This window comes from Petaurus breviceps, unplaced genomic scaffold (genome assembly GCF_028583685.1).
Source record: "Petaurus breviceps papuanus isolate PSGF00001 unplaced genomic scaffold, PetGlider_PUasm1.0 37, whole genome shotgun sequence".
Lineage (NCBI taxonomy): Eukaryota > Metazoa > Chordata > Mammalia > Diprotodontia > Petauridae > Petaurus > Petaurus breviceps.
In genome coordinates, this window is record NW_027186296.1 from 40789362 (window position 1) to 40814880 (window position 25519).

A 25519-nucleotide genomic window follows, 5' to 3' on the forward strand; every position below is an offset into this window, starting at 1 on the left:
CAATATATTTAAAAGCCTAAAAATGTGCAACATGCTATATCTGTGGACTTCCTGCCTCCATGAAGAGGTTGCTTGGGGGTTATGTTATGTCTCTTCATTGAGTCAAGCTTCTTTATAATTTTGTTATATAAAGTTTTGATTGTTTTGCTGTTTTGTTGTTCTTTACGTTGTTGTAGTTTCTGTGCATATTATTTTCTTGGCTCTGCTTATTTCATTGTGCATCAGCTCATGAATGCTGCTGCATTCATCATATATATAATTTCTTATAGCATGGTAATATTGTTATATTCATATACTATGATTTATTGGCCATTCCCCAGTTGATGGGCATCTACTTTTGTTTCTAGTTCTTGGTTATCTCAGAAAGTCCTGCTGTAAATATTTTGGAATATATAGGGACTTTTTTTCTTATTAGTGTTTTTTTTTTTAATATAAGCCCAGTAAAATGAAGTCTCTATTTCAAAGGATATAGATATTTTAGTCACTTTATTTTTATATTTCAAAGTTGCTTTCCAAAACGGTTGTACCCAATCATATCTCCACCAATAGTATATTAGTGTGCTTATCATCCTGCAACCCCTCTATGATTGATTGTTGCCATTTTTTGTCATCTTTGCTGCTTGTAGAGTGTGAGGTGAAACCTCAGCATTGTTTTGTTTTGCATTTCTCTTTTTAATGATTTGGAGCATTCTTTCATGTGGTTGTGAATACATTTCTTTTGAGAATTGTTTGTTCATATCCTTTGGTCTCTTATCTATTGGGGAATGGCTTTTAGTCTTACATAGATTTATTGTTTATATATCTTGGATATCAAACCCCTTATGAGAAAAATTTGATACAAGGATTTTTTTCCCATTTGACCACTCTAGGCAATTCTTTTAAGATTTTAAGTTGAAGAGAAATGCCAACCTGCATTAGTAAAGGTAAAGGGAGTTTTCTCATATGGGAGTTCCTTTTATCAGTGAAATTATAAGTCTAGCTCCTATTGCTATGATGATTCTAATATTCTTTAACCTAGATTTAAATGGAAAAATGAAAATTTGGTTTGGGGATATATAGTTAAGTATGTAAGGGATCAATTTCTGGTTGTTCTTTAATCATATCACAAACTTTTTACTGTATAAGATAGGGGACCTCATATAATATCTGCTACCTTTATAAAAAATAAATTTTAAACTTAAACATCAAATTTATTTATTTTTCAAATTATTTTTAACATTTTTATTAAAAGTTTTGTTTCCAAATTCTGACCCTCCCTTCCCTCCTTCTTCCCTGAGATGGTAAGAAATCAGATATAGGCTATACATGTGCAATTATTAAACATCAAAATTTATTTTTTATCTTAAATTTTTTTTTTTTGCTTTTTGGAGGGGGAAAGTAGGGCAATTGGGGTTAAGTGACTTGCCCAAGGTCACATGGCTAGTTTTGTGTTAAGTGTCTGAGCCCCAGTTTGAACTCAGGTCCTCCTGACTCCAGGGTCAGTGCTTTATTCACTGCTCCACCTAGCCCCCTAAACATCAAATTTAAACATGCATTTTCTTGTTCAAAGTAGGACAGAGGAGGATGGTATATGAAACTGTCAATCTCTATTACATACAACTTGCTTTTCTTTATAAGTATAAAATTAATTCACTGTTACTTTCAAAGCTATACCATTTATCTGTTTCTTTCTGAACTTCCTTCTGTTTGTTTCTATGTATGTTAAAGAAGTTTTCAATAACTTTTTTCTAACTTGTTTTGACAATACTCCCCTTTACTGGAAAAATGAAGAAGGAAAACCAAAATTCTTGTAAAAAATAGGCAATGTCAGGCAAATTGTCCATGTCAAAAAATTGTTGTCAGTCCTGTAATGGGAATGTAAATTTAAAGATCTTCCCTGCCCCTAGGCTAAAGTGCACCTGGAGCCTGGGGTGGGAGGCTTGTTTTTCAGTAGATACTTTTTGATTGGCCAGTGGGTCCAAAAGGTTGTTACATTCTCTGAGCCGGGAGAAGGCTATATAAGCCCTGATGTGTAGCTTTGTTTTGGGGCTCACTTTGAGAAGTGTTCTGTGATTTGATCTGGATTCTGGCAAGCCGTTGTCCAGAGCCCCCCCGGCTTTGAAAAACCCAGATGTTGATTTGGTATGGATGTAATGGTTGGACAGTTTGGAAAGCTGTCTACTTGATCTGTTTCTGTCTTGATAATTCTGCCTGTATACTTTGAAGTTCAGGGTGCTGACCTTTTTCCCCTGAACGAGATAAACGATATATGTTTGACTGATTAAAGTAAGCTTGTTAACACATTTTGAGTTGCTTTCCTTTATCAAAGTAGATCCAAGAACCTGTGGTGGCAGCAAACCCTGAGGACACTTGGGTGCTTGCTGCTTCAAGTCTGCACCTTAGAATCTTTTTATCTCTGGCAGGAGTTGGGGTAGTATATTTCATCATTGAACCTCTAGACTTGTGATCGATACTTTTATCTATCAGATTCCTTAAGTCTTTCAGGATTCCATCCTAACCTTTGACCCCCATCCTAAAAATATTGCATGGTTTTTCTGGTTATTTTTAATTTACTCTGCATCATTTTATAGAAGTCCTATTAAGTTTCTTTGTAGTTCTCCCTCACTTAATTTCTCATTTCCCAGTTGGTAGGTATGCCATGAGTTTCCATTTCTTTGCTGCAGCAAGTAGAACAGCTATAAATGTTTTTGTACATATGAATCTTTTCTCTCTGTGTTCTCTTTGGAGAATAAACCTACTATTGTCGGAACAAAAGATGTGCACAGTTTAATGACATTTTGGGCACATACATCGCTTTCCAAAGTAGGTGGAACAATTTATAACTCCACTAATAGTACGTGCTTTTTTGTCATTTTTTTCCAATCTGATAAGTTTGAGGAGGAAACTCAGAATTGTTTTAATTTGCATTCCTCTTACTAGTAATTGTAATTAAAAAAGAAATATGGCTGCTGATAGGTTGAATTTCTTTTTTTTTTTTTTGAGAACAGCTTGTTCTTTGACTGTTCATCTATTTGAAAATGACTCACAAATTTAATTAGTGCTTTATATATCTTGGACAACTTACATTTTATCAGAGAAAGCTTCTGCAAAAACTTTTCTCAGTTAACTATTATTTTCCTTCTGATTTTAACTCCATTAATTTTCCTTTTAATTGTAACTATTGAATTGGTTTTGTTTATCCAAAACCCTTTGAGTTTTATGTCATCAACATTGTCCATTTTATCACCCTTGTTTGGTCAAGAACTTTTCTGTAGTCTAAAAATATTTCTTTGCTCCTCTAATTTGTTTATGATGTGACTCTTTATATATAAATCATGTATCCATTTAGAGGGTTTTTTTTTGCATGATATAGTATGATATGTTGGTCTTAACCTAATTTCTGTTAAACTACATTCTAGTTTTCCTAGTTATTTTTGTCGGATATTGAGTTCTTATTATAGTAGTTGTAGTCTTCCAGTTTATCGATCACTCTACTACCTGTGTTCATTTGCTTCTGATTATTGTGTACCTAAACGCTTTAGCCGATCTACTCTTCTGTTTTTACTGACTTTCTAGCTTTATAGATATGTGAGACTTTAATAGAGTAGATCCCCTTTCCTCTAAAGTTTTACTGTTTTCTTCATGTACATAATAAGTGCTTATTATGGGAGTAGTAACAAACAACTTGAGCAGTATTGTTTCAAGAATAATTTATGCAGGACAGCTAGGTGGCGCAGTAAGTAGAGCACCGGCCCTAAAGTCAAGAGGACTTGAGTTCAAATCCAGCCTCAGACACTTGACACACTTACTAGCCGTGCAACTTTGGGGAAGTCACTTAACCCCAACTGCCATCCAAAAAGCAAAAAAAAAACCCCAAACAAAAAATCATTTATGTAGGGACAGCTAGGTTGCACAGTGGATAGAGCGCCTGTCCAGGAGTCAGGAGGACCTGAGTTCAAATTTGGCCTCAGACAATTATTAGCTGTGTGACCTTGAGCAAGTCACTTAACTCTAATTGCCTATCTAGTTATCTGATGATAATTCATAATCCTCCCAAACCGCCATCCCTTTTAAAAAATTCCATTTTTGGGGGGTGGAGTCAAGATGGTGGAGTGGAAACCGGACTTCCATGCAGATCTGGCTCCCACCTCCTCTAATTCATGTAAAAGGTGACTCTGAAGAAACTTTGGAGCTACAGAACCCACAAAATGACACAGAGAAGTTAATCTCCCGCTGAGGACAGCCAGGCAGGCCAGCAGGAAGGGGCCAGCACAGTGCTCTGGGAGCTGAGCCCAGCCCCACACAAGCCAGAGGTTTTAGCCTCAGGGCAGGCCTGACTAGCCATCGCCTGGAAGTGCAGTGTGGACTTTGGTATCCAGTAGGAATGCCGTTGGCCTTTGCCCCCAGGGCGAGAAGCCACTGTGGGGCAGCAGCCATGCAGCTATATCCACGCGGCAGCTTCAGCTCCTGGCCTGCAGATTGTAGGGGGACCAAGCGACCAGTCTGAGGGGTAATCACTCTTGCTTTAACCTGCTTGGATCTGGATTGCGGTCTAGGGTGGAGGTCCTGGGGTGTGTGACCAGCTTGCCAGAGTGTGTGGAGGCTTCAGAGAAGGCACCCAACTAATACCTTTGGCAGCTGAGAAAACCCTACAATTGGGACAAAGCTCCCGTCTGGTAGCAGAGTCCTACTGTGGCAAAAAGCCCAAAAGTCAAGTAATTGAGTGGCAACATGAGCAGGCAAAGGAAGCAAACCAAGCAGAGCAAACCAACTTTACGCTACTAGCGGACAAAAAGGATCAAAGCACGAAACAGGAGGAAGACAGTGAAGTCAGAACGCCTGCACCAAAAGCTTCCAAGAAAAATATGAGCTGGTTACAGGCCATAGAGGACCTTAAGAAGGATTTTGAAAACCAAATAAGAGAAGTGGAGGAAAAATTGGGAAGAGAAATGAGAATGATGCAAGAAAATTGTGAAATGAGAGTCAACAACCTGACTGAAGAAAATAACACCTTAAAAAACAGACTAACTCAAATGGCAAAAGAGGCTCAAAAAGGCAATGAGGAGAAGAATGCCTTAAAAAGCCAAATTTGCCAGATGGTAAAAGAATCTCAAAAGCTCACTGAAGAGAATCATTCCTTCAGAATTAGACTGGAGCAAATGGAGGCTAGTGACTTTATGAGAAATCAAGATACTATTAAACAGATCCAAACAAATGAAAAAATTAGAAAGCAATGTGAAATATCTCATTGGGAAAACCACTGACCTGGAAAATAGATCCAGGAGAGATAATTTAAAAATGATTGGATTACCTGAAAGCCATGATCAAAAAAAGAACCTAGAAATCATCCTTCAAGAAATTCTCCAGGAAAACTGCTCTGATGTTTTAGAACCAGAGGGCAAAATAGAGGTTGAGAGACTCCACCAATCACCTCTTGGAAAAGATCCCAAAAAGAAAACTCCTAGGAATGTTATAGCCAGCTTCCGGAATTCCCAGATCAAGGAGAGAATATTACAAGCAGCCAGGAAGAAAACAGTTTGAATATTGTGGAAACAATCAGGATAACACAGGATCTGGCAGCTTCTACACTGAGGGATGGAAGGGCTTGGAATATGGTATTCTGGAGGGCAGAGGAGCTGGGATTAAAACCAACCACCTACCCAGCAAAACTGAGTATCATCTTTCAGGGGAAAATATGGTCATTCAATGAAATAGAGGACTTTCAAGCATTCTTGATGAAAAAAACAGTTGAACAGAAAATTTGACATTCAGATACAAGAAGCAAGAGAAACATGAGAAGGTAAACAGGGAAAAAAAAATCATAAGGAACTTATCAAAGTTACTGTTTACATGCCTACATGGAAAAATGACAATTGTAACTTATGAAACTTTTCTCAGTATGAGAATATTTGAAGGGAATATAAATATATATGCATGTATGTGTGTATATGTATATACATATACATACATACATATATGTCTATGTTGGAGGTATATGGGAGTATGAATACATACGTGAATGTGTGTATATATGTGTACAGGTATACATAGAGGGCACAGGACCAATTTAATAGGAAAGAATGATCCTTAAAAGGTGAAATTAAGAGGCGAGAGAGGAATATAATGAGACGAGATGGGGAGAGACAGAATGGGGTAAACTATCTCATATAGATGAGGCAAGGGAAAATGGTTACAATGGAGGGTAAGAATAGGAAGGCAAAAGGGAATGGGTCAACCTTATTCTTATTGAATTTGGCTTAGGGGGGAATGACATACACACTAAATAAGGTATCTTACCCTACAGAATAGGGGGAAGGGGATGAGAGGGGGGATGATGGAAGGGAGGGCAGGCTGGCGGGGAGGGAAGTTGGAAGCACCCACTTTTGAAAAGGGACAGGATCAAAGTAGAGAATAGAACCAAGTGGGAGGTGGGATAGGAGGGAGGGGGAATATAGTCTTTTCAATATATCCACTATGAAAATGTTTTGCATAGCTACACATGTACAACCTATACTGAATTGCTTATCTTCCCAGTAAGGGTGGGTGACAAGGGCGGAAGGCAATGAATCTGGATGTTTTGAGATCAAATGTTTAAATAGCATATATATATATATATATATATATATATATATATATATACTATTATTAATAGTATTTTACATGTATCAGGAAAATAATATACAGGCTCTGGGGCATATAGAGATCCACCATGCCCTACTGAAAAGTCAGAGGGAGCATGGGAGTAGATATGGGAGAGAGCAGATTAGAGGAGGGGATATTCAGTGGGATCGCTATTTTGGGGTGGTAGGTAGGGGAATAACGGGCAGAAAATTTGTAACTCAAAATCTTGCGAAAATGAATGATGTAAACTAGCAGTAAATAAAGCATTTGATTAAAAAATTAAAAATTAAAAAAAATAAAAATTACATTTTCTACACCACCATTCTTCTAGTCACATGTTTGCAACCTCTTTGTCATTACAAAATTCTTATTTTTGTTTTGCATACAGTTGCCATATTTTGTCATTGATTCCCATAATATCTTTTATCTTTCTCCTTCTCTCCACCTGCATTGCATCCACACTAGTTCAGCCCCTCATCACTGCTTACTTGAACTTGAACTTACTTGTGATATCTTTTTAATTGGTGTTCTTGGCTCAAATTGCTCCCCAGTGTAGTCTGTGTTTCTCACAGCTGCCAGTGACTTTTTTTTTTAAAGCACAGGCCTGATGACATAATTCCTATACTTGAGAAACTTTAGTGGCTATCTTTTACCTCTAGGAGCAAATATAAATACACTCATTTGACACTTAAAACCTCTCAGAATTTGACCCCAATCTGTTTCCACCATCCTTGCTGTCACTCATGCTTAGTCAGTTCAGATTGTCTGTCTTCCTGATACTCAGAAATGAGACTTCCTCTGCCATCTCCATGCCTCTGTCCTGTCTGCTGTCATAACTGACATGTACTTTCTGCCTCTTAGAAACCTGAGTTTCTTTTTAGTCTCAGTTCAAGGGCTGTCACCTTCATGAAATTTTTCTTCATCTTCCCAGATACTAGTACATACCCCTTCCAAACTACTTTGGATATTATATCTCCCCTTACCCCCCCAATATTCTCAGAGATATATGTGTTATCTCTCATGATGGTAAGCTTCTTAAGGGAAGGGATTGTTTCAGTTTTGTCTTTATGTCTCCAGCATCTGGCATATAGACACTTAGAAAAGGCTTATTTATTGATTCTTTTAAATTCTTGTTCATTAAACCTCTTTCTGGTCTTGGATTGCTATGCTAATAAATTAACACAGCCTAAATTTTATTCTATACCTTAGTGTGGGTGAATTTTATAATAGTCTTCGCAAAATCTAGGAAGAGAACAAATATATATGTACTCTTCACTTTTTGTATTTAGATATTCATAGGAAAATGTGTGCATTATTTATCTTAGTATTTTATATAAATAAAAATTATATAAATACTGTACTCTAAAGCTTGAGAAAATTATTTTCCTTATGTGATTTCAAATGATTTTTCAAGATTTCAGAAAACCAGGAATCTGCAGATACTGATGCACAGGAGCATTCTTTTACCCGAACCATTGATGAAGAAGCTGAGATGGAAGAGCAAGCAGAGAGAGACCGAGAAGAAGGACATCCAGATCAAGAAGATGAAGAGGAGGAGAGAGAGCATGAAGTCATGACAGCTGGTAGTAAGTATAGTTTTCATACACACATACACACATGTATATGCATATATACATGTATGTATGTGTGTTATACTTTGGGTTTGTTAGTAGTTGACTTTTATAAGGGCAAAAACTTTTCAGCTTTTTATTTAAAAGGGGGGTTATACCCTAGTTATCAATTATGATATTTATTTCATACTAAATTGAAGATAATATTGTGCACATTATAAAAAATTATATATTAGTTTTTAAAGTGCCTCTGTGTGTGTATACAGAAAAACCCTGTGGCCAAATTTATATACAAGATGGACTTTAGACTTATTATATTCAACTAATTTGAATTCATGGCAGTTCAGTGTTAGTTTAATCTTGCTATTATTCCTTTGTAGATGAGTTGACTATTGGCCAGGGACTCAATAGATGTTCTGGGTCACCTCCTTGAAGTTGCCTGCTTACTTAAATATTCAGATTTAAAAGCTCAGAAACCATGCAATTAGATTTTGGAAAGCTTTGCCACTCACTTTAACTTTTTTTTTTTTTGAGGGGAGTTGGGGTTAAGTGACTTGCCCAAAGTCACCCGGCTAGTAAGTGTGTCAAGTGTCTGAGGCTGGATTTGAACTCAGACTCCAGGGCCGGTGCTCTGACCGCACCACCTAGTGGCCCCTCACTTTAACTTCTTGAAGGTTGTCACAACTTGTGTCATTTTGGGTCCTCTGTAGCATACCTTGTGGGGGGATAAAAATGTTTGGCAACCTTGTAAATTCTTGTATTATGGAAGGAACACATTTCTTGAAAATATATTCCTCATGAAAACCTTTCAGCTGTAAAATGTTACCTATATGAATGCTTGTTGCTTTTCTGTAGGATCTGGAACCACTTATGGTACATGGTTTGTCGGGTGAATGGATTTTTTTGGAATTTTTAAATTTCACAATCATGAAAGATGGTTTTAGTTGCTAATATTTAGATATTTAAAGAAAATTGTCAAAGTTCTTTGCAATATAGTAGTTCTTTATTGACACATTCATCTTTGGTGAAAAAGGGCACTTAATACGTAACCTAAAATTGTATGTGTGTGGTTTAGGCTTCTTCTGCTAGACTCTGAAAGAATTTAGGTTGGAGTTATTGTCCATACCCCCCTTTGGGCATGTATCACTTATTGCTTGGTGTATTATTAGTTATCTTTTCATGTGTTTGTCTCTTTTCTCCAATGTGGTTACATATTCCTTGATAGAAAGTGATTATGTGTTTATTTTGTATTAGTCTAACTTTTGGCATGATGATATCCTGTAGTAGACACTTAACAAATATTTGTTGATTGATTGGGTTATGGTAAAATGTGAGTAATATAACATTAATAACTTTGCCGAAGTGAACAATTTCATATATGCTAGTCTTTTAAAAATCATCATAGGCAGGAAATTTGGTAGATATTAACAGAACCTCACAGGAGAAAAAACCTGTTTAATTATAAAACTTAGGCTACATGTCAGTTTCTTACTACCTTTTATAACTTGACCCTTGATATAAAGGCTTTAATCTTTTAAGTAAATTTGATAATGTCTTTTAACAATGCCTTTTAACTATTCTTTGGTCGGAGCCTGTAATGTAACACCAAGGAAAGGCAACTTCCCAAGGTTCAGAATACCAGCATAGGTGCTCTCCATTTTATTCAGTGACCAACCAAGAACAGAGAAGATCAAAACATGACATCATTCAAAATACAGCATTTACTAAATGTGATTAAATAATCTCCAAGGACTACCCCACCCCAGGACCTTCCAATCATTCAATCAATTACAAAGTCCCTGTTCTAAATACTACTCCACCCCTAGGCTATACCTTCATTTAGTCCACCACAAAGCCCCTCTTCTCAAATGGAGATTAGTTTCCAAACATAAGTAAAGTACCTTCATTTGTGCAACCATAGAACACAAAAAGGTCAAAAGTTCCCCACCCCTGGATCACAATTGAATCTACCCCAGAGTTACTTCAAGTTTAAGCACAGCACTTAATACCCAAATGGAGGTCTTTTCTTCATCTTGACACGAGGCAAGTTCTCAGCAATCTTAGTTCCTGGGGAGACAAGGCTTAGCAAGGCCACAAGATACATTGCCAGTCCCTTCATTAATTCATCCTCTGTCTGTAGAACAGTCCTAGAACCCCTGAAAACATTAGCAAAACCCTCTCCCAGGATTTCTGTAAACATACAACAAGAAAATCCTTCCTCAGGGCTTCTTAACCAAAAGCTAGGTTCCAGGACTTCTTCAACAACAGGACTGTCTTTCACCAGTGGACAAATCTGGCAAAAGAACATCAAAACAGACAGACAAAGTACCAGCAAAACAGCCATGTCTCCTCAGTCCTTGGCAGCTCAGGGGGCAGGTCTCAAAAGTCCAGGGCAATTCAAAGCGGCCACCAGCAATTCTCTTAGTCTCTCTCTCTGCCTCCACGTGGGTGCTGCTTCCAAAAAGGTTCTTCTGCCTCTCTCTTGTCTCTCCAAATCTAAGTCACCAGCTCCTCCCAGTTCAGGACTTTCTTTTTACATCAACAAGTCCATCCCACAGGTGGGATTAACAAACTCTGGGTTTTAACACAATCAGTTTGAAAACCAAGCCAATACAGGGGAATCTTTAATTGCCATTACTATCACAGAGCAGAAGTTAAAACAAAGCTAAGTTGCTTTACTCCCCCTTCCAGCTTATTCAGAATCACTGTAAAAATAAGATAATACAATTGTGGATAAACATTTTTTGAAAAAAAAAAAAAAACCAACTTATTTTTGTATGATTAAATATAACATGTTTTTTTTTAAGTCTCACTGAGTATTTTGATCCTCACGTATTTACTATTTTAAATATAGTTTTCTTTGCTTTTATTCCCCTATGTGTTAAGACTTTGTTTTTGTGTTGGATTATTACAGAAATCTTTCAATGTTTCCTATCAGCCCGTGAAGTAGCACGCAGCCGGGACCGAGATAGAATGAACACTGGGGCAGGGTCTGGGACTCGTGTTGATGATCAGCCTCCTCAGTCTCAGCAGGAGCGAAGGGTCAGCACAGACCTTCCAGAGGGCCAGGATGTGTATACTGCTGCATGCAATTCTGTGATCCATCGATGTGCCTTGTTAATATTAGGAGTAAGCCCTGTTATTGAAGAGCTTCAAAAGCGGAAAGAGGAAGGACAGTTGCAGCAGCCGACTACTAGTACCTCTGATGGGGTTTTACTTATGACCAGGTAGGAAGTGCTAGCAAGTTAACTAGCTTCGCTTTTGTTTCTTCCATCCTGGCTGCTTTGTTTCCTATTTTTTAAAAATGAAAATTGAACTGATAGAATAATAATAAGAAGAATATGGATGAAATTGACTATATTGAATTTGAAGTGGTGTAGTCAGTAGCGGTGATTCAAATCAGCAAGGTAGTTTCTGAATTAAAGAAGATTCGAACACTGTTACTAAGAACTATAGCTAAGGCAAATAAGAATTTACTTCTATCTCTAGATAGCTCTGTATTCAAAAGGAGAAGCAATTAAGTTACTTCAGTGTGAGTGAAAGGTCCCTTTTATTAGTGAATGGCCAAGATTTTTCTTTGATAGACAAGGATCCATCACAATCAGTATATTATCTAATTTTATATTATATATTACATATTATTAATGTGTTTTAATTTTACTTTCTCACAATCTCAAATTGGAAAAAAAAATTTGTGTGTGTGTACGTGTGTGAGGCAGGAGTGAAAGTCTTACTGCAGAGAGCCGCTCAGTTCACGCAAGTCCCAATTATAGACTGATCAAATCAAGGAGTGAATCTGATTTATCTCAGCCTGAATCAGATGAAGAGGGTTACTCACTGGTAAGTGAAAAGGACTTTTTGTTATCCTTATTTTCTGTAAAGAGGATATTTTTGTGCTCAGTGTATATTAAGAAACACACAAAGCTTTTGGGGATAGTAGATGTTGAGTACAATTTTCTTAAATCTGTATAAAGGTTGTCTCTACAAAAAAATTTACCTCTTTTATAATAATGAAAATTTATAAATGTGAACATTTAAAATATGTAGAAATCTTATATTTTACCTTAATAGAGGTGAACAGTGGCAGTGATTATACAACAGTTTATTTGGCATACTTATATTTATTTTATAAGTAGAAGTATTTGATTATTTTATATAATTTCAAACAAAAGAATGAAGCCATTTGGTGAAGTCCTTACAAAGGAAGTATAGAGCTGTCCTACTTTCACATTTTGTCGAACTTTTCCATCATGTTCAACTTTTTCATCCTAACTTGTATTCAGTTTTCTTATTTCTCTATAACGTGTTGCAAATGGACACAGTTACTTTATAAGAGTGATTCAAAACATTAGTCTGAGAAAGTTGCCTTTTCTGTCTTTGTAATTTGTTCACACTTTCTCTGGAATAAAGAAAGGTAAATTAAAGTTAGATAAGAGGCTTTTTTTCTCTTAACTGAAGAAAGTATGTGGTGCAATTTGTTGTAGTATCTAAAGTTCCATTTTTTAACATTTGAAGTCAGTCAACACAGTAAGTACCACTTCATTTTCCTTGCTTTATTGAGGAAGAAAGCAACAAGGTGATGCAGCGGGTAGAATACCAGGCCTGGGGTCAGGAAGACTCATTGTCCTGAATTCAAATCTAGCCTCAAATATTTACTAGCTTTTGTGTCCCTGGACAAATTATTTAACCCCTAACAATATTACTATATCATAGTAAATTCTAAAAAATGATATCTCTTAGTAACCAAAAAGTTAAGATTTTGTTTATAATTGTTTTACTAAAGCAGAAAAATAGAAATTTTTTTTAAACTTATGAGCTTTAATTGCAATACTAAGGATTTACTCCTTAATTTTGTTTTGTTTTTAAACTTGGGGTGAAGAAAACCTAGATCCCTGGATAATAAGTAGTATTTTTTGAAAGGGCATAGTGGTAGTGAATAGAAACTGGATCCTAGAATCTAGAATACATTTCCTAGATCCTCTTATTTCTTTTAGGTTTCATTTATCAGTTTCTTTCCAGAGTGAAACTGTTCTCGAATGCATGGAATTTTCTTTTCTTTTTTTTCCTTTTTGTATGGAATCAGAGGTATCTATAATTTCTGGGAGATGTTTTCTTTTTCATTTGACAAGTATGTTACTTTTGGATTCTTTAAATTTTTTTTCGTTTTAACATTCTAACTAAGGTCTTTTATTTTTTAACATTTCATTTTTTTTCAATTACATGTAAAAATAGTTTTTACCATTTGATTTTTAGAAAAAATTTTGAGTTCCAAATTTTTCTCTCCCTCCAAAAAATGGTAAGCAATTTGATATGTTATATATAGAATTCATTTTTAAAAGATTTTAGCAATAAAAGTTTTTCAAGGTTTAAAGATTTAAGATTCCTCTGTATAGGAAAATTTCTTATTCAGAGTTCTTCATTTCTCACTTTAGTTGTTAGTCATTTGTCTGGCCCAACTCTGTGACATTTATGGTTTTCCTGGTAAAGATACTAGAGTAATTTGCCATTTCCTTATCCAGCTCATTTTATAGATGAGGAAACTGAGTTCAAAAATCCTATGAAATTGGGGGCGGCTAGGTGGTACAGTGAATAGAGCACCGGCCCTGGAGTCAGGAAGACCTGAGTTCAAATCTGGCCTCAGACACTCAACACAAAAACTAGCCATGTGACCTTGGGCAAGTCACTTAACCCAATTGCCCTCCAAAAGGCAAAAAAAAAAATCCTATGAAATTCTAGGTTGGAGAAATGCCTTAGTTGTAAGAGAGCCTGAGAAGGAGCTGAGAAGCTTAATAAATGGGCTTTGTAACATTTTCATAGGCCTTTAACTTTAAGGCTTTGGGACTTTTAAAGTTCAACACAACTAAAAGGCTTTTAAAAATCTTTATAGGGGGTTCAAGTTGCTACAAATCTTACAGCTGGTTAAATAGGGCATTATTGTCTGGATTACTTTTTTTCTCCCATTAAAGCTCAAATTTTTCAATTCACAATTGCTTTTGATTCCACAAATGAATAGGTTTTATTTTCCTTTAACTTTATAGAGTGGAAGACGAAATGTAGATTTAAACTTGGGTTCCTCTCACAGAAAGAGGGGTAAGTATAAACATCTTAAGTATCAAATCAGATTATGTAGCTGTTTATAAACCTTTGTCTTACTTTAGAATAATTGATATTGAATTATTGTTTTACATCATTAGAAAATAAATTAGGTATGGGTATTAAATCAGAATAGATTAAAAGGAAAACATTTCTTAAAATATACCTTGCTTATCTGAGAGTTTTTAGCAATGAATAATATTCAGCATAACTTAGTGGCAATTTCTAGTCATTTTAGAGATTCTGGAAAGTTCTGTGAACACAATACATTATATTTACTTGTCTTTGAGGTGTAATTCATTGTGTGTAAGTAACCTTTTAACCATATCATTGAGCTTCTAGAACTTAGGTACTATCCAAAAATCCTTTTTTTATGTTCTTTGCCTGGTATCTTTATGTAAAGCTAATGAGAGATAATTGGTGCTGTGAAGTTCCCCCTCCTCCCTTCTTTGGATTAAGGAATCAGCTTTATGGTCTCATTAAACCCTACTTAAAGTATTTCATATAGTGGATAAATATGTAGTCAGTTCTTTTTTTAGCTGTGTGAATGGAAATAAGGAGAGCAGATCAATATGAGATATACCAAGAAAATGATCATTTGAAAAGCAATTCATAACATTGAATTCTATTTTTTCCAATATTCTATATAGCAGAACTTTCTTAATTGTTACCTTTGTTAAACTTGCTTGTGGTTATAAGTTATGAAAAAATTTCTGTTGAAAACTTTTCCTTGTCAACAGTGTTTAAAAAGCCTACATTGGAATATTTCTCTTTGAAAGTTTTCAAAATTTTTTGAATTTAAAAATGAAGTGTCTCCTCCCTTCCTTTCCATAAATAAACATACACGCACACTCTCTCTTTCTCTCTCAAAACCCTAAGCCTACCTGTGATGGTTACTACTTGTATGTGACCTTCGGCAGACCATGTAGCTTTACTGGGAATCAGTTTCCTCATCTATACATTGAGGTGATTGTAAATGAGTGACGGTCATGTGAGGTCCTTTTAGAGTTTTGATCTAAGTCTTATGATTTTTCAATATAATAAATGCCTCTTAACTTTTTAACATAGATTTAATGTTCGTTAAATGCATTTTAGCTTTTTATCTTCTTTTTAAAAACTTTTGAGTTCCTGTAGGTTTAGAAATATTAAATAAAGGAATTTGATTATAAATTTCATTTTTACTGCCAATAACTCGAGTTGCTGTATAAAAAGCTGCATACTTGTCAAGCAATATTATATAACTGAAAATGGAGAAAATAGAGAAGAGTAAGTATAGCATTCTTGAGAGAAGGTAGGGCAAATGGGATCTAAATAAGTTATGGGACAAAATTTTTATGGATTTTTAAAATTAAAATGCCCCTAATATTTACTTACTGCATAGTGTAACTTTTAAATATTGAAACTATGCTGATGACCCATAGTGAAACCATTTATACTGATTTTTGTTTACAAAGATAAATATCTAATAATGGCCAGTATTTATATGGTAATTTAAAGTTTGCTAAGTAGTAGATATGCATTTTCTCATTTGGTACCCACAATAACCCTTTGACATAAGTGTAGTTAGTAACATTATTACCCATTTTACATATGAGGATATTAAGATTGAGAGTTAGAGAGGCTAAATAACTTGTCGTGTCAATCACACAACTGGGACACAGGTGGGCTTTGAATCCTGATCTGTTTTGACTAGCATTATTTCTTCCACTGTGTTGTGCTGCCTGTGAAATGTCTGGTAAGGTAAAAGGAAAGTTAACAAGTAATATAAGTAATTATTTTTCAATATTGCATATTGTAGCATCTAGGAATTTATATTATAACTTCTTTTCCTGTGAAAAGCATGTTGGAAATTAGTTCTCATTAAATTGTATACCACCTTTAAGTGATGACAATTCATCTTGGAGAACTAACTGCCTTACTGAAAACAGTCTAATATTTGGTAAGTGAAAGCTGATATGAGGTAGTAGTGTAATAGAAAGAAAACTTGAGTTTTGGGTTGCGTCTCCTGACTTGGACCCTCATCAGTTGTGTGACCTTGAACGTCTTTTTTAATTTCTCTGGACCAAGGTTTTCTTATCTGTAAAATGTGGCTTTTTGACTTAGATGATTTCTAAGATCCCTTATAGCTCCAAGATGTTATGCCCCATCACTGACATATTTCTAGGTAAAAAGCTTACTTTTTACAAGAAGTCATTTTTTGTTTTGGAGTGTTTGCCATATGCAAAATGTTACCCTCTTTACCTTTAAGTTGTTATGGTTAAAGTACATCAACTTTTCTTTGGTTAGTGTAGTTATAGAGTAGAAATCTGTTTATCAGGGATCACTTTCAAGTAGTTGTACCTGTTTGCCAAGCAGCTACATGGCCCTACCAGTGTTTAGAATCTTTTAGAGCCGTTTAGGCCATTTTTATTGTTAAGTCTGTGTCTGATGTAAGCAGACTTCAGCCTATGAATATATTAATTTCTGTGTATTTTTCCTTTTTTATATTACTCCTAATTTCGAGTAAGAAATTACACGCACACACACACACACACACACACACTTTTCCATGTAATTTGATTGCCTGTCTACGGTTTTTAGCAGGAATACTCCCAAACTTTTGAAGTTGTCTTAGTAGGAATAATAGAAGTATGGCTTGTGTGTAGTTGAATCCTTTTTCCTGAAAGTAATTGGGTCCGTGGATGGGAGAATTAATGAGTACTTACTACCTTTCAGATACTTATTAAGCCTTCAAAGGCTTCCTTCTGAAAGAAACTATTGATAGTGATCTGCATAACAGTCTGTACTAGATAAAATTTATGTTTTGAATTGTCATCATTTTTGCTTCTGCAGTTATATTGCTGTATGATTGAGCATCCCTTTAAAAAAGTTATATATCCAATTAAGAAACAGAAAAATTGTGTGTGTAAATTCATTTACATATGTTTGCTTTTCAAAATAATCAGTAAAATTCTGAAAGCTGCCTGTGTAGGTTCAAAAGTACATTCAATTCAGAACAAATGAAGCATCTTAAAAGTAATGGGACCTTTTTAATTATATGAAATGTGTCAAGTATAGCACTGTTTTTGGATGTGAATGGTGCTTAAACTCCTATATTTAGGTGTCTATCTGATCATTCACACATTGTCATAATTTTTTGCCTTTTGATCTGTTCTTTCTGATCTCTGCTAGTATTCTGTGACCTAAATAAGTCCTTTTCAGGGGCTCAGTTTTCCTCATCTGTAAAGTGAGACTGTTTGATTAAATTCTAAATAATTTGATGCCAAGAGGTTGTCAAACGAAGGCTGAAACTTTGAAAGTAAACATTCATATTGAAAATAAAATTAAGAAGCAAAATCAGTGTTTTTTGTTTTTTTGAGCTCCTTAAATTTAGTAATACAGCTTTATTAATATTAACTTTGGAAATAATTGTTTCAAAATTTGTACTACTTGGTGTATCATACATGAGTGGTATGCCATTTTAACTATGCATTTCAAGTTGGGGTTGTATGAAGGAAAAACAAATTATAAATGTTGTCTCCTGTATGAAATGTTTCCTTTTGTCTTCTGATTCTCATGTGGTAGTGTACTTACTCCTTTCTGGCCAGTTGAGCCCCAGAAAAAAGAAGAGCTTCAAGCAAGTACATGATGGCATGTTTACTTTTTTCTCCTTCTAGCTTGCCTACATATTTTATGATTTATAAAGTATGTATTGCAGCCATGCCACATTCATTTAGAAAATCCCATTTTAGGAACTGAGTTATAAGGATAAGCAAACATTTTTTTCCCCACAAATTTTTAAAGCCATGAACTTTGTATTGTGTTTTCTTATGTAGTGACAATCTTATGAATTCAGTGTTTGGAGAGAATTGGGCTTTTGGGGTCAAATACATCATAGAAAATTTTTGATGCATCTTTTCATACCTTCTTTTTGGATAATCAGACAAAAAATACATAAGATGCACCTACCTGATTGCATTAATACACTTTTTTCAAAAGATTGAGTACTTCTCCATACTGCATTTCCGTGTTTGTAGGTTTCAGTTTTTAAAAGTATTTTTTGTTAAAAAAAAGTTGCTGAATGAACATTTTTTTCTCATTTTCATTTTGCAGCTTATAGATAGAACATTATTTCTCTTGATCTTTCTTTTTACTATTTGTTATTAGAATTATACTAGATTTTTCCTCTGACTTACTAAAAAGATTAGATTTTGATCTTGATTAGTTTAAAAATTAACGTTTTCAGAGATCTTGATGCTATATATACTATTACCCTTTATCATTAACTAATATTGAAAATTGAAGTTAACAACCCAATACTGTCTAGAATTCTATGGATCACTTGTATTATTGAAAAAGTGATCCTATTAACTTGGGCCTATCACTAAACTTCTCTGGTTTTTAGTTTCCTCATCTGTAAATTGAAGTCAGTCAATAAACATTTAGTAAGTTTCTGCTAAGCTCTGTGTGAAACACTAGTGATACAGAAAGAGGCAGAAGACAGTCCATTCCCTCAAACAGCTGACAGTCTGATGGTGGAGACAACAAGCAAACAAAAATATGCAAGCAAACTGTAATATGGAATATATTAGGAAATGAGAAAGAAAGTACTAGAATTAAGATAGCTTGGAAAAAACTTCCTATAGAAGATGGGATTTTAGTTGGGACTTAAAAGGAAACTAGGAAAGCCAGTACATGGAGATAAGGAGAAAAAATATTCCAAGCATGTCAAACAGCCAGAGAAAATGCCTAAAGCATCTTGTTCATGGAATAGCCAGAGGCCAGTGCCACTGAACTGAAGAATACATGTCCAGGAGTAAGTTATAAGAAGATTGGAAAGGTAGTAGGAGGCTATGTTTCTGTGAAGAGTTTTGAGTGCCAAACAGAGGATTCTGTATTTGATAGAGGTGATAGGTGGCCATTGGAGTTTATTCAGTAGGCCAGGGACATGGTTGAATCTGAGCTTTAGAAAATAAAAATTTGTAACTGAATGGAGGATGGGTTGGAGTGGGGAAAGACTTAAGGCAGGTAGTAGGCTATTGCAGTAATTCAGACATGAAGTGATGAGGGCTTACACTGGAGTTGGTGGCATTGTGAGAGGAAAGAAGGTGGTGAATCCCAAGATAGATTGCAAAGGCAAAATTGACAAACCTTGGCGACAGTTTAGATATGGGAGTGGGGGGGGGAGGGTGAGAGAGACTGGAGATGAAATTAGTAATCTGTGTTTGAGCCTGAGGAATGGGAAAATGGTATTGCCCTCTCCACTAATCGGGGAAGGTAATCTATGGAAAGGGTTTAAGGGGCAAGCTAATGAGTTCATTTTAAGGCATGTTGAGTTTAAAACGTCTACTGAATGTCCAGTTCAAGATATTTGAAAGGCAATTAGGAATGTGAAATTAGAGGTCACCAGAGATGTTGGGGCAGGATAAGTAGACTTGAGAATCATCAACAGAGATGGTAATTCAATCCTTGGTAGCTGATGAGATGACTAATTATAGCATAGAAGGAAAAGAGGAGAGGGCCCAGGACAAGGACCCTGAGGGACATTTAGGTTAGAGAGTGTGGTATGGAAGAAGATCTGGCAGAGGACAGAGGTAATGGGCATTCTGATAGGTGGGAAGAGAACCAGGAATGAGAAATGTCCTAAAAACCTAGAGAGGAGAGAGTAGCAAGGAAAGAGTGATCAACAGTGTCAAAAAGGATGCAGAGAGATTGAGGAGAATGAGGATTGAAAGAGACCATTGGAATAGCACGTAAGAGATCATCGGTAACTTTGAAGAGAGCAGTTTTGATGGAATGGTAAGGTTAGAAATCAGATTATAGGGGTTAAGTTAAGAAGATAGAAGAAAGAAGGTGTAGGCCCTCTTGTAGACTGCTTTTTCAAGTTTAGCCACAAAGGCAGATCTCTGTCTCTATCTAGACATACATATCTATATAGAGAGATATATGGCAGGGATGGAACAATCTAGTTAGGATTTTTAATGGTGGGGGAGACATGCCATATTTGTAGGCAGTAGGGAAGAAGTCAATTGACAGATTGAAACTAAATGTTAGAATGGGGATGACAGAGGGCAGTCTGTCGCAGGACACAGGAGTAGGTTGGAGAACACTTTGAGTAGGTAGATGGCTTAGCCTTGATAAGGAGCAAGGCTACCTCATTATGTGAGATGGGTAGAGGAAAAAAGAGTGGCAGAAGGTACCTGAGTGATAGGAGATGAGGATGAGGAGAGAAGAGGGAGCTCACTATAAATGACCTGATTGCTCAGGTCTGTCCCTGCTCTATGAAAGAATGAAAAAGCATTTTTACTAAATTGAAAGCAATCTGCTAAGTGCTGGGGGATGCCAAGGAAAAGCAATTCAATTCATACTCTCAAGGAGCTCAAATTCTAATAGTGAGGAAGACAACTCATATAAGAGATTTTAACTCCAGGATAGATGGAAAAGCCCAGTCCTTAGAATGCAGAATGAAAGCAGATGGCAATATATCTACTTTAATAATTCTGTATGAATCTAAATATAAATAATATTTCTTATGTACCATAAAAATTTATCATTAAATAATAACATATGTTAGGAATTTAGAAGGAAATTGAAATTTTTAAATTTGTTGAAAAATAAGATCGAAACATAAATGAGGGACTAGAACATTATTGCTCTGAGTTTTGGGATGGGGGAAAATGGAATGTATTATTTTTTGTGCATTCACAGCATTATTTATCCTTTATTATTTGATACATTATATATTTATATAATTTCATATTTTTACACCATCTATTTTCTTCTCATTTGTAGACATAAATGTTTAGCTATATAGTACAGATTGCAAATTTACTTTGCAAAATAGTTTTAACTTTTTTCTTAGTAAATTGCTCAAAGCTTAATTTTAATTTGTTCTTTTCAAAATCTAGAAGGCAATTAAGCTTTATATTGCAAGTTGGTTATTTGCAGATTAATGAAAATTATCAGGATGCACATAAATTATTTGAAAATAATTTTTAATATGCTTTTTTTCCTAAAAAAAATTTAGCTTATTTTTAAGCCCTAACAGTTTAGGAGTTTTCGAATGAAACTGTTGACATACAAATGTTGCTAATCTTATAGTAGAATTTTAAATTTCATATGGCATTGGCTCACTTCCCTCTGAAGTTGGTTAATTAAATAGTATGAAAATAGTTTACTTATCAGATCTTTTCCATGTAGTTGTGGTGACAAATACAACTGATGTACTTGCCTCTTGCATTTGTTGCCTCTACATGCATTCCTCGTGGAAAGACGTGGAGTTAACACAACTATAATATTTTGCATAGAGTTAGAGTAGATTGACACTTTATATACACATTAAAATCAATGTTGAAAACCTCCAGAACATTTTTTCTTTGTGCTCTTGAATTTTAGAATTCATTTAAAGTCTACTTTAAACTTTTTAAGAGTAGATTAGAAAATGCTTACAGGTAAAATGGATGATGTCTCTCTTTGTGTGTACATTGTGGTACCACTAGATAAGCACAAAGCTGTAGGAATCCTTTCTTGGTAAATCTTTAATAATCTTGACTGTGAAATTGCTATTTGCTACCTGCAGGTAGTAATTTTATAAACTCTAAAATATATACACATTATATGCAATTAATGAAAATGGATATTTTATGTATAAATAAAACAAGTGACAAAGGTCTTTTCTGTTTTACCTTTTCACCATTCATTTTTTCACTACAAAGTATAGAGATATATTGGACTGTTTTATCCTTACAAATTATACTTTTAAGAAAATCCATTCATTGGGGCGGCTAGGTGGTACAGTGAATAGTGCACCGGCCCTGGAGTCAGGGCGATCTGAGTTCAAATCTGGCCTTAGACACTTGACACACTAGCTGTGTGACTTTGGGCAAGTAACTTAACCCCAATTGCCCTCCAAAAAGCAAAAAAAAAAAAATTGATACATTAAGGCAAGATCTTACAAATATGCCCAAGCTTGGTGTTTCCTTTTGGAATAAATTTTTTTTTATTATGTTTATGTTTGTTTGACTGAATAGTATTAGAAGCAGCTAAATAGAATGCTAGACTTGGAGTCAAGAAGACCTGAATTCAAATTCAGTCTCAGATACTTACTAGCTGTGTGACCCTGGACAAGTCATTTATCCTCTGTTTGCCACAGTTTCTTCATCTGCCACATGGAGATAATAGACCTGCCTCCAAGTCTTTTTATGAGAATAAAGTGAGATAATATTTGTAAAGCGTTCTGCAAACTTTAAAGCGCTATATAAATTCTAGCTATTTTATTTAGTTTTCTGATTTTAAGCTAAACATTTTGAGAGCACCTTCAGCCTTTTTCTTTTGTCAGCTTTTTGCTATAGCACATACAAGATTATACAGTAGTACAAGCAGGATTTTTCCTTAATTTGTTACATTGCTATAGTTTATATTTTAACTGAAGTTGCTTGGTTTCATTAAATGCATGCTTTTGTTTTAAAAACATGACTATCCATTTTTCACTGGTTGTTATAGCAGCAACATTCAGTCCTCATCTAATTTCAGAATATGTTTTCTGCATACTGGAATTGATACAGACTTATTATTTGTGCATGTAGGACCTGTACACAGTCAGATGGAACCTTTGAGTGACTCCTGGACTCACCTGAAACACAGTAGAGACTGGTTGTTTAGCTCCTCTTATTCATTTGAATATGATTTTGACCTTACTAAGGCCCTTGGAGTTCATACTTTGATTGAAAATGTTGTCAGCTTTGTAAGTGGAGATGTGGGAAATGCCCCAGGTTTTAAAGAACCAGAGGAAAGTATGTCCACGAGTCCCCAGGCCTCAATCATTGCAATGGAACAGCAGCAGCTAAGGGCAGAGGTAAAATATCTAAATTTGTTCAAAATTAACTTCGTTATGGATTTTTGAAACTTGAAGTGAACTGTGACATATGGAATGCATGACTTTGTTCCCATTATTTTGATTTTAACTGAGCTAAAACAAAGTATCAATTTATTTGATCAAGAATCAGAACTTAAAAGCATGACTGTAGTAACTATTTGGCTAAATATTTAATACAAATGAAGCTTCCCGGATTTTATAGAAAAAATGAATACTGATTTGTAGCCATGAGAATATGATTTGGATGTTGGAGGCTGAGCTAGTATATCTGAGTAAAAAAAAGTGCAGAGTAATTGCACTAATAGAATAATGTTCAGCAAGAAGACTTTTAGCCAGAAATGTCCCAAAAATGTTTCATTTTTTTCCACCTTTGTAAAACTTTTTCAGAGCTTTTTTAGTTGACTTTTTCTGAGATATTAAGGTATAATGTTTACAGATTTTTGTAATGCTTTTTGGTGAAAATATTCAGAAATGTGAAAATGAGAACTATTGTTATGGAATAAAATATTAGAAATGTTAGAATTAAATTTTCAGTATGATAAATAACTTATGATATGCATTTGCTTTGTTGCTTTGTTCAGTGGAGAAACTTAAAATCTCTTCATTTTAATTTTTTTATTAAAGCTTCGCTTGGAGGCCCTTCATCAAATCCTAGTTCTCCTATCTGGAATGGAGGAAAAAGGCAGTGTACCCTTAACAGGAAGTAGGCAAGGATCAGGATTTCAGTCATCCTTACTTCTTACATCAGTTAGATTGCAGTTTCTAGCTGGGTGTTTTGGTTTAGGAACAGTAGGACATGCAGGAGCCAAAGGAGAAAGTATACGATTACATCATTACCAGGTATGACATTTTACGTTTATGTTCTTAAAATAGGTTTTAATTTTGCTTGGCTTTTTGCATTTTGTAAATCAGGTTTTATAACCTAATTCTATACTTTCTAAAGTTGAAGTTTAAAAATACCAAGTATTATCTGAGTTTTTTTTTTCATTTTTCAAATGCTTTATTAACTTCTGATTTATATCATTAATTTCCTTCAGATTTTGAGTTACAAATTTTCTTCCTGTTTTTTCCCTACCCACCATCCCAGAATAGCAGTCCCACAGGATATTCCTTCCTCCAATCTGCTCTCTCCCATATCTTCTCCCATACCCCCTTAGACTTTTCCAATAGGGCATAGTGGATCTCTATGCCCCAGTACCTGTATATCTTTCCCAATTACATGTAAGATAGTATATGTGTATATATAATTTTAAACATTTGATTTTAAAACTTTGAATTCAAGAATCATTCCCTTCCTCCCTTGTCACACACCCTTACTGGGAAGATAGGCAGTTCAGTATAGATTGTACATGTGTAGCTAATGCAAAACATTAACATAGCAGATATATTGTAAAAGACTGGCTATATTTGTCTCCCTCCTATCCTATCACTCACTTGTTCTATTCTCTACTTTGATCCCGTCCCTTTTCAAAAGTGAGTGCTTCCAATTTCCCTTCCCCCCAGCCTGCCCTCCCTTTCATCATCCCCCCTCTCATCCCCTTCCCCCCTACTCTCCTGTAAGGTGATACCCTATTTAGTGTGTATTTCATTCCCTCCCTGAGCCAAATTCAGTGAGAATAAGGTTGACCCATTCCCTTTTGCCTTCCTATTCTTCCCCTCCATTGTAACCCTTTACCCTTGACTCTTCTTTATGAGATAGCTTACCCCACTGTGTCTCTCTCCATCTCCTCTCATTATATTCCTCTCTCACCTCTTAATTTCCCCTTTTAAGTATCATACCTTCCTATTAAATTGATCCTGTGCCCTCTATCTATGTATACCTGTAAGCATATATACACACATTCACACATGTATTCATATGCCTGTATGTCCCCCGATATAGACATATATATGTATATATATTTCTATTCCCTTCAACTATTTTCATAGTGAGAAAAGTTTCATCACTTACAATTATCATTTTTCGATATAGGAATGTTAATAGTTCAACTTTGATCAGTGGCTTATGATTTCTTTTCCCTGTTTACCTTCTCAAACTTCTCTTGCTTTTTGTATCTGGATGTCAAATTTTCTATTCAACTCTGGTTTTTTCATTAAGAATGCTTGAAAGTCCTCTATTCCACTGAATGACCATATTTTCCCCTGAAAGATGATATCATTTTTGCTGGGTAGGTGATTCTTGGTTTTAATCCCAGCTCCTCTGCCCTCTGGAATATCCTATTCCAGGCCTTTCGATCCCTCAGTGTAGAAGCTGCCAGATCCTGTGTTATCCTGATTGTGTTTCCACAATATTCAGATTGTTTCTTCCTGGCTGCTCGTAATATTCTCTCCTTGGTCTGGGAATTCCGGAACCTGGCTATAATATTCCTAGGAGTTTTTTTTTGGGGGGGGGGGATCTTTT

General features: G+C 35.3%; 1 protein-coding gene across 6 annotated transcripts in view; it reads left to right on the forward strand.

Moving 5' to 3' along the window:
• The window catches only part of HERC1 (HECT and RLD domain containing E3 ubiquitin protein ligase family member 1), a 221356-nt gene that overhangs the window by 82291 nt on the left and 113546 nt on the right, over nucleotides 1-25519 (forward strand). For 5 of the 6 annotated variants that reach the window (XM_069098343.1, XM_069098348.1, XM_069098345.1 and 2 more), the window contains exons 22-27: nucleotides 8015-8186; nucleotides 11086-11398; nucleotides 11891-12011; nucleotides 14210-14261; nucleotides 22829-23097; nucleotides 23743-23958. In XM_069098343.1, the coding sequence (XP_068954444.1) occupies nucleotides 8015-8186; nucleotides 11086-11398; nucleotides 11891-12011; nucleotides 14210-14261; nucleotides 22829-23097; nucleotides 23743-23958 (1143 nt within the window). The remainder of the gene's footprint in view (nucleotides 1-8014; nucleotides 8187-11085; nucleotides 11399-11890; nucleotides 12012-14209; nucleotides 14262-22828; nucleotides 23098-23742; nucleotides 23959-25519) is intronic. The other variant, XM_069098347.1, reaches the window with a different exon arrangement.